Here is a 10,456-nt window from a genome sequence, read left to right on the forward strand (position 1 = left end):
ATAACCTAAACCTTCCCCTTTTAAAGTATTTCTATGTTTTAACATTTGAAGTTTCTGTCGAAAGCATGGGGTAGACAACATGGACACAACACGACACAGTAAATTTTAAAAAATTCACACCAGCACATGCCCAACAGATGTGTATAATAGGCATGTCCAACAGTTTTGTTCAACATGCATGTCCTGATATGACACAGCTCCAACATTGAAGTGCCTGAAGTGCCCTTGCTACATATACATCAATTGTCAACTTATCTTTAAAAAAAAGGTCTCAAATTTTGGTAATGGATGACACCAACAGAATATGATCCCAGAAGGTTTCTAATTTCAAATGTTATTATAATCCGAATTTAATTGTAATGGACATAAAAATGAATATTAGAAAATATAGACGAGTCCCTAGTTTCTTTGTATACATGCTAGCCAATAACTTTATACTCTTAGCTTTTTTTTCCGTCCATCTCTCAGATGATGATGGTGATGACGGTGAGATCAAGATTTAGGGAATTTATTAGAAACAATATAGGTTAAGTCTGGGTAGCATCACTATTAATGAAAGGTTTGAGGAAAGCAAGAAATCAATCAAGAACATAACCCGCATAGACTACAGGCTCATTCTCATGCGTGGAACTGCTACCACTGATCCCAATGCATTTTACGCATAAGTACATATTTTCAAATAATGTCCAAAGTCAAAATAAGTCATCACCAGCTTAAAACAGAAATATCACCTTGAACATGATAACGCTAGCCAGAATTGTTAGTGATGTAAACATCACGTAATATATGGGCGACACAACTGCTATATTGAATGTATCAAGGGCCTGCAAAAAGGATATGACTTCTAATCATCTATTGAATTTAAAGGAACAGAGTATTCATATTAGAAAAAAAGAAATTTGAAATATAAACATGACTTTGATATGGAACTTATGTAGTTTGACAATTGAGCAAATTCCAATAGAAAGATCAAGAAACTAATTGGCTGATGTGAAAATACTAGTTCAGTTAGTCACTGCATGAACCACGACGTCCTGAGCCAGAACTTCTTAAAAGGTCACTCATCCAGGAGTGCTCCTGCTCAAGCATGCTTAACTATGAAATTTTCCAGAAATCACAATTCTTTCCTCAATTATTTATGGAAATTATTATATAAAAAAGAATTTCTTTGCACGTCCTGTATTACTAACTTGGTGTGCTACAAAGTCCCTAGAACAAAACCTGGTCCAGATCATAGATTTCTCAGTGCTAATCATGTTAACCACTTGACTCATTGAAGAAGCACTATTGGAGACGAAATCAAAATTGTAAACTATTGGAAGAATCCTAATTCATTTAGAATGGGAGAATTTATTTTTTGATTACATATTTGATCTTGAGTTTATATTGAACATTTAAATTAGACATATTTGACCTTAATTTAGGATTAGCTACTACTTACTAGATTTGTAATATTCAGATGTTAATGTAGAGAGAAATTGATATGATTTATGATGAAAATCCAATGGTCAAATGCATGTAAGTTGCATATTGTTGTGAGGCCAAATTGAATATATGTGAGTGGCATACTGGTGTGGGGTCAATTTGAATGTATGTGGGTTGCATATCAGTTTGGTTTGAGGCCAGATTCTATACTTGAAGCAGCATAAGAATTCCCCAAAACTCTTTTCCTATTGCTTCTGAGCACCCCAAAGCCCAATCCAGCAAAACAGCCACCGAGATCCTCCCAAACAGTCGCCTTTCTCCCTCTTTTGCAAGTTGCCAACAAGCCTAATCCACCCAACAGCAAATTCTCATCAATCGCTCACTTCTTCCACATCATTTGCTTTTACTATTAAAGCAATTATCCTCAATGAGGTTTCAAATGCCAACTGTCATTTCTGGGGAGTTGATGATCCATATAATTATAAAGGTTAATAAAACAAACTGGAAGCTTTGTTTTCTTATTATGATATGGAAGAAGTGGAGATGTATTTATACGTGAAGTGTCAGATAAAGGGGAAAATAAAAGCTCAGTGGTAAAAAACTACTCTGGCTATATAGTTCATGTATGTTTATTAATGCATATGAAATTCTTCCTGAAAGGATGACTCCTATAATCCTTCATCTAGAAGATCTAATTGTTTTCATAAATGTCTAAGACCAAAACTGGGGGGCAACATCTCCCATCTCCCTACGCAGTGTACTGACTGCTTTTAAATACCGCAACTAATTTAAACCAACAATTCAGTGAAACCTTCAAAATGCTGATCTACATCTTTTATTAACTCAAACACCTGACTGCATAACATCAGACTTCATTTTTATGCATAAATTTACCTTAAATTTAGTCAATGTTCTTACTTCATATGGCTATAAATTCCTATAAGGGCTAAAGCAACTAAGGAACCAACTGAATTGTTCAACTTAATGGACACTAGATAATTCATAGTTTATTTATGCCCTTCAACATTTCGACAATATTGATCATAAACTCAAAGCTGTTCCATTGTTTACATCACACTGAAAACTAATTAGACTTCAAATCCTGGAATTGAGTTCCATTGTTTACATCACACTGAAAACTAATTAGACTCCAAATCCTGGAACTGAGGAACCACTGAATAAATGTTTCCATTTACAAATGGTCTCATAATACCTCTGTTACTCTCTTGGGCTCAAGACTACCGTAATTAAAATGTTCAAATGAAATTTAACTATGAAATGCTATTTTACTATTTATAACTTGAAAAAGAATGTAACTCAATAGAAATTTGACAATGAATTTACAACATTGAACTAGATCAGTTGTGCATAAAATTTATTGAGAAAACAATAACAACAATATTATGCTAAAAGTACAGTTATATACATACCTTGTTCAAATAGTTCATTTGAGTAACCACACATGTAATTACAACTATGGTGAAAGCCCATGTCTGTGGATATGTTAACTGATTCATCCCAGAAAATGTTAGCTTCAGAGCTATTCCCAGAGCTTTCACACCCATTACCTGTGTAGGAATTAATTCTGATAATATGAAATAGCAAGTTGACAAGAAAACATAACAGGTGAACATAAGTATGTATGATCTTAGGTACGTAGATACGTACCGATAAAGAACCCACAAGAGAACAGATGCCAATGTACACCATGATATGTGTCTGCCCATACTGAGGCATGACATAGAACATAAGTACAAATACTGCTGCAATTACTATAGCCGCATAGAACAGAAAGGCTGCAGCAAACATCACTTCAATAAACATTAATGTCGTAATTTGGAACATAGTCATATACAAAACAAGACCAAGGCTTTATAGAGGTTTCCTCCAGTATCTTTTTTTTAAATGTCAAACCTGGTTCAGTAGCCAAATCCCAGACTTCTGTCACAGATTCAATCTCACGCTCCTGGGGGGCATGGAGGACAATTGTAATTGATCCCACAACGCATAGAACACAACCAAGGATACCAAAAATATGTAGCTTCTCCCGCAAAATAATATGTGCTAGTACAGCACTGCAATAAGAGATTGCAAGTGTCAAATTATGCATGTAGTACTTTAAAATTTCAATATCACGGTATGATGAGACCATGCCTGATGATTATGCTTAGTGCACCAAGAGGAGTAACCAGAATAGCAGGAGCAAATGCGTAAGCTGCAAAATTAGCAACTTCTCCCACAATCACTGTTTCATAAGCATGAATTTTTTAGTATGTATTCTAATTTGTGAGTAGCACAGCTATGAAGTAGACATAAATATAAATGTGAAACGTGTCAGAGGAGAATTCCGCAATACCACAAACTTCAGAATAAGATGATATGAAAGTGGCTGTTACTTGTACTGTTGCTGGCTTGCTGATGATGTTTTCTTAGTTGATAAGACTGAAGGAATGATTTCTAAACTAGGAAAGTAGAGATGTGGCAAGATAGCTTTAGAATCTACAGTACAACATTTAAGATGACAAAAACCAAACATATGAAATGTGATTTTCAAAGAAGCACAATCCTTCGTATTGAAATACACAAAATTGATAAATTTGATTAGACAAGTTCATTCATCTGTTGCGATGATATTGTTCATAAAAATTAAAACAGAACTACTAAAATAGAGAAGATATTCTACGGTTTTTATCTAGAATACAAATGAAGGTGAGGGGCAACATTCAAAAAAAGTTTAAAAAACAATTAGCCATGATTTATGAATCAACATGTTGAGCAGAAGTAGTATTCCCAAAATAATGATAGAAGCCGAATCAACATATATAAGAATGTTGAGGTGAGCAGAAATATTCAACAAGATAGTATAAGAAATGAGTCTTAGTTATTAGGAAGTTGATAAAGCTAGTGTAAGGACAATTGTTTCATGAGAAGTTGAAGTAGCTTCAGCTGAGGATGAGAATTGAAAGAGAGGAGCTTTTTTCACGTCCATGGGAGGGGATGAGTGCATCATATAAGAGGAATAGGGTCATAGGTGAAACATTAACTAGTACAAGGATATGCCAAAAAGAAAATAACCTGAAGCAATTTATATTTGGGTGCCTACAGGTATATATGTATGCAGGTTTCTGTATGTGTCTTGACAAAAGAAAACTTCCACTTATGGCCTAAAATATTTGGACATTGCTAGTTAAACCAAGGTGTGATGTACAACAAAGCTGAACTGGAGGAAAGAAAGCAGGCCCCAGTATTTGGACAAAAGCTTTATTGTTGTTGTTTTTTTTTTGTCGTTGTGGTCCCACTGGTTTCTTATAAACTTTACAAAGTGACAAACTAAGCTTTATTTATCCAAGAAAAAACTCCAAAATTATGAAGACCACATTGCCTCTACTTGAACGAAAATATATCAGGCAACCTAACATTACCACAAGTAGTCATTGAGAAAGAAACAAAGAAGTGACACTGCTAAATAATCTTCGCACTTTGTCAGTCTAGAAGATATCACCACTAATCAGACTTAGTATAAAGATTGTCTTCTAAAGTTGTCAAGTTGTCAAGTAAAAAAATAAAAAAATGAAAAAAATAAAAATAAAAATAAACTAAAGCCTTCACAAAAATTATGACTTGTGGTCCATAAATCACAACATTAGCATGTGCAGGTGTTCTGTACATCTTGAAAGTGACACATCGATGTACGAACTTCATAAATAGATGACTTAAACATGCTGGCATTCAAGCTTCTTGGAGAAAGATACAGTTTAAATTAGTTATAGATGTGGATGAATGATCAAGTTGGTTCCTCAATACCAAATGACTCTCCTGCAGTAGCCTGTGGCATCTAGACTATGAAGTTTCAATTCTACCTACAAGTTCTTTCTTATCTAAAAGAAGCATAAAATACACTAAGGGTTCTCCAATTGATGGCAAGCAAACAGCTCGAGATATAATGTTGATGCAGTATAATATGAATGGATATGCAATAATCAAAAAGATCAAGAGGTCTTACTTGTTATCATCCCTGCCCACCAGAGCGGCTCATACAAGTAAGAATAGCCACCAACTCCTGTCGCGAGTTAAAAAAAAAAAGATATCAACATAGGCATCTAAAGAGAACAGACAGAAACTCCAGGAATGCAAAACATAAAAATTAGAACTACTTTAAGTATAAGAGCAAATGCATAAGCCTAGGTAACATAGGCCATACCAAAAAGTATTGTGAGATTTTTCATGCATTTACGAAGCAGGTTGATTTCTGCTTGTGTACGGATGACAGGTATGGAATCATAAGTCCAGACTGTGCACAAAGATACTTTGGAACAGGCTGGATCTTGTCTGATTCTTTAACTATTAATCCTTATGAATTTCGTCATTCTACATTAAAAATGCACAGCTTAAGGCCATCTGCATCTTCTTTTTCAAACATATCAAAAAGAAATTTGTTGCCATTTTCTATGTCAGTAACTTTATGCAGTATATACGTGGCAAGATGATTCAATATATTGAAAGGTCAGATACAGGATATACTCAGAAATTAGCAAACTATTCATGACTACTTACTAATTTTGGATTTTGAGAAATTTTAACTAAGAAAATTTTGGCTATGACAGCGTTGCGGAAGACTGATTGCATTACCCAGATAGATCAAGTTTTGGAATCAAAGTGAAGAATGACATAAAGTGATCCCGAAATCAGAGTTCCTCCAGCAAGCTTGGTTGCTGATGAGCAAGATTTCAAATTTCAAGGGCAAGATTTGAGAAATGCTGAAATTACCATGTAAGTAATCTATAGATGGTTGGTAGGTTTGGAAATTACCACTGTTTTAAAAAAGCCTTCACCTAGTCCGCCTACGCGTACGCCAAGGCCTAGGTGGTACCTAGACAGCCTAACCTAGCCTCTAGGCAGTATCTATGTTGTCCAACTAGGTTTTGGGAGTGTTTAGGAGAGCATTATCTACTTATGTGTACTACACCTTTTAGGTATTGATTGTAATTTTCTGTGTTGCAGCCTCCACGTTCTTCAACATCCACCAAACTCCTTTAACCTTCAAATATGAACACCTCCACTACCTCCTCCAACCTTCAGCAAAACCTCATTGACTACCACTTAAATAAAGAAAGAAATATGCCTAGACACCAGTCCAGCAATTAAGCTTTCTATAACATTGACATTTACTCTCAATTATTGTGATTAAAAAATAAAAAAAGAAAACGTCCTACGCTCTAGGCGTCTGGTCCAACGCCTAGGCCTCTTAGCGCCTTCTATAACCTCGTTAGTTATTATTTTTGGCTATTTAGTATTTAAGTATGCATGGTTTTTTGTAGATCTAAGATTGCTATCTTTTTTTGTTTCAAATTTATATGAATGTAATACATATTTTTATTAATTATTATAATTAAATAACATTAAAAAAGCCAAACGCCTAGGCGCTGCCTAGGCATACGCCTAGACATCTAGGCGTTAGGCGCCGGCTCAAACGCCTAGTCCGCCTATAGCTTTCTGTTACATTAAAAATTACCCCTAACCTCACTTGATCTCAACCAAACCCAATGTATTAAATATTGGCCAATATATCGCTATATAGGCCGATATATCAGTTTTGATGCTCTTCTAATACGATATTTATAAAAAAAATACCACTTTTTCCGATTTATCGGAAATATTGACCAATATTTCATTGAGGAAATATCGGTCAATATTGGCTAATATCCAAATAAGAACGGTTATTGAGTTCGGGTTTGGTTTTGGTTCCCACTAGACCCAAAAACTTAATAAGTTCCCAAATCCAAATACCCTAAATCATTACAATCTCATATTTCTTCATCATCTTCATTTGGAACTTCAGCCCAAAAAAGCTAGGGATCTCAGGTACGAATCTCTTTCTTCTCTCTCCACTCTCTCTTTCTCTTCTCCAATCCTCTCTCTCGGCTCTCTCTCAACTCCCCCTCAGACTCCTCTATCCCTCTTCCTCTCTCCTCTCTCTCAACTTCTCTCTCCCTTCTCACTGTCTTCCTCTCTCTCCTCCGTTCAAGTCCTCGCTCTCTGACCTCCACATGTATCTAATGTCTCTAGACAATGTATATCATTATTCATGATGCAATTTATTATGTTTAGAATACACTAAACATGTTTTGATTACATATTACAATGTTATGTCATATATGAACATCATCCGATATAACACCCCGATATTTTTTACATATATCCGATATATCCCCGATTTCTGCAATACGATATAGATTTTGGTCATCCGATATTTTTGATATTTTTAATATTTAGTACATTGACCGAACCAACCAGTGGTTGTGAAATAAAAAGAAATAACAGAAACATATGTGAAGTAAAGGCTGCAGAATTCGAAGTTATTACACATCTGTATCAAATAGTTTTAACTTTGCATGACAGACAAACTCTAAACTGACTTTTAAGACCGCTTAAGTTAATCATCAACCCAACCAACCCAACCAGTTGTTACAAAATACGAAAAATATTGTTCCCTAGCTTGTCTAATATCACCAGTAGTATTCAATATGTATCTCTTTTGCCCGTATGCATTTACCTAACTCTGTTCTGTACAGCTCAAACCTTACGTAAGATGAATTCGATTAATCTCTCAGACACAGAACAAGTAAAAAAGGTAATGGAGTCACTTACCAATGGAATAGTAATGCCTAAGATTAAGCCATCTAATATCTACGTTCATCTGTTTACATTCTCGCAATTATAATTCTTGCCCGATGTTGAACCATCTTAGTAATACCCCTTAAGCAAGTAGACTAACGACTTAAAGGAACGTTTTTTGCAGATAACCCCATCAAAAACATCTAGATTCTATTTCTTGACCATCTTTAATCTGTTATTTATAACTTAATCCAGAGAAAACTATCTACAAGTATACGTCCAAGCTCAGTAGATCTGATGGACGCATCTAAATACTGTCACTAAGGAATCAAAATTACTTTTTTTTTTAAAGCAAACAAACAAAATCCAAGCAGAAAATCAAGGAAATTACCAGCCCTAACTCCGGAAGCGCCGGCCCTTTTCAGCCCTTTCTTCTTAACAATGAAGCTAGCACCGATGAAGAAGCTCGAAGACAGCGCGAGGACCAAACCCTTGATGTTATCGGCGGACATCCCCTTGTACGCGTCGACCCAACTGTGACCCGATGTCCCAACATCGGGCGCCATTATCGAAAACCCTAGATATTTAGGGATTGGAAGGAGATCGGATTTGAGGGTCGATGGGGATCTGTCGGCAGTGGGTGGAGTGAAAATGAGGAGGTAGCGCTGAGGGAAAAGGGAGTATCAGCAAGAGAGAGAATATGGATAGCAGGGGAGTTTAGTCTTTTTAACCGCTACGATTTTTCTGCCAGCCTAGTCATTTAGATTTTACAAGTTACGTGCGACGATGCACGTGGTAAATTTTTTATTATTTATTTTAAATTTATAATTTTATTTAGAGAAAGATTTGTTATTAAATTATTGAATGTAAACAATGGATGAAACATATAGACATAAGCTAAAAATTCAACATTGAACAATGAAATTACATTTAGTAATTGATTGGGTGATGATACACATGCAACCTGTTATCTTTGACTAAATCTCAACATACACAATACACACACAAAAGATTTACGAAAGCAACTTAAAACTAAATAACTTTATTATTCAGATACAAAAACCTCATTTCCTAAATTACCCCTACTCCTTTATTCTATTTACCACATCAGCCGCCAGTTATTTTTTTCACTTAACACGTAAGCTTCTAATATGCGTTTTATTTGCGCTAATCACACTTGGTAGGGGTAATTACGGAAGTTAGCATTAACAATAAATAAGTAAATGAATATAATTCATTCGAGAAATTACCTTGCTTAAGGTGCATTCTATTATTGCATCTTTCTCCGAACACAATAGGATATCATGTAAAACAACACCAAAAATGACAAACAAACACTGACAATAATTAGAGAAAATACATGAAAATGTCCTCTTCATTACAATAGAAGCAAGTAAATAATCACCTTTCCAGTCAAAAGAAGCCACACAAGACCCTCGGGCAATGGCTCCTTCCCACCACTTGCAGCGGGTAATACGTTCTGACATGAAGCCACACAAGACCCTCGGGCAATGGCTCCTTCCCACCACTTGCAGCGGGTAATACGTTCTGACATTCAGGGATAGAAAGCCCCCTAAAACGAATACCCTGAAAATATAAATGTTGCGTCATCTATTTAAGTATTTTGAACAGCCTCAGACATTATAGAAGGAAGCACACTAAAACTTTGCTGATGTTGTATCAAATTTTCATTCTTTTGGCAATATTTAAAAACAGTGCACTTGTCTTCAATACATATATAGCATATATTACAATCAAACTCACATCATCAGGATCAAGTAATGATGTTTCTCACAATAATCCAGTCATTCCTCTCATTCCACCTATAACCTATCAAAATTCAACGACTTGAGATCAATTAACGTTATCTACACACTATCGGCTATGTGCCAGTAATAGGTGTGTTGCCCACATAGCCACATGGAAAACATAAAATTGACATATCCGTAATTTATTGAGATGAGCACCATATCCACAGTGATGTTGCCAAGTTGAACTTTTCCATGTTCTGATTTTAGCTTCTTCAACCGCTCCTGTGATGTATAGTAAAATAAACAGGGTAAGGCTCAAGAAATCAAGCAATTATAAGCACACAAGAGTGTAAACTGCATCTTTGGCTTAATTATGGGTTTGAAAATAACATGTTTGATGTTTAATGTTTCAGGTATTAGTTTATGTGTCATCTTTAATGTATGCTTTGAATAATTACTCTACATTAAGTATCATCTAAAAACTAATAATTTGCAAATGATTTCTAAATGTGCGTTGATCTATTAAATTACTTATTAAAATCAAGCAATATCTTATTTGTAAATCTTTTGTGCATGTTTTATATATGCTAAGATTTAGTCATAGAGAACTTGTTGCGCGTGCATAAAATTTGTTAGATAATTTTTTATTAATAATAGGAATATAG

The 10,456-nt window shown here is 35.1% G+C and overlaps 1 protein-coding gene and 1 long non-coding RNA gene across 3 annotated transcripts in view; both read right to left on the reverse strand.

Annotated features, from left to right (window-relative positions):
• Window positions 1–9,360, reverse strand: part of LOC109838032 (probable magnesium transporter NIPA4) — a 13,465-nt gene extending 4,105 nt beyond the window's left edge. The window contains exons 1-7 of one of the 2 annotated variants that reach the window (XM_020406456.1): window positions 9,291–9,360; window positions 5,429–5,485; window positions 3,580–3,670; window positions 3,340–3,500; window positions 3,094–3,221; window positions 2,856–2,993; window positions 732–824 (exon numbers count right to left, since the gene is read on the reverse strand). In XM_020406456.1, the coding sequence (XP_020262045.1) occupies window positions 732–824; window positions 2,856–2,993; window positions 3,094–3,221; window positions 3,340–3,500; window positions 3,580–3,670; window positions 5,429–5,485; window positions 9,291–9,306 (684 nt within the window). In that variant the 5' untranslated portion in view covers window positions 9,307–9,360. Of the gene's footprint in view, window positions 1–731; window positions 825–2,855; window positions 2,994–3,093; window positions 3,222–3,339; window positions 3,501–3,579; window positions 3,671–5,428; window positions 5,486–8,431; window positions 8,616–9,290 lie in introns of those variants that run through there. The other variant, XM_020406455.1, reaches the window with a different exon arrangement.
• On the reverse strand, window positions 9,534–10,094 carry LOC109838033. The gene is made up of 3 exons (XR_002246548.1): window positions 10,008–10,094; window positions 9,805–9,870; window positions 9,534–9,627 (listed from the first exon to the last, which is right to left on the reverse strand). It is a non-coding gene; the product is annotated as an uncharacterized LOC109838033 (long non-coding RNA).

The sequence above is a fragment of the Asparagus officinalis genome, chromosome 4 (genome assembly GCF_001876935.1).
Source record: "Asparagus officinalis chromosome 4, Aspof.V1, whole genome shotgun sequence".
NCBI classification, from domain to species: Eukaryota; Viridiplantae; Streptophyta; class Magnoliopsida; order Asparagales; family Asparagaceae; genus Asparagus; species Asparagus officinalis.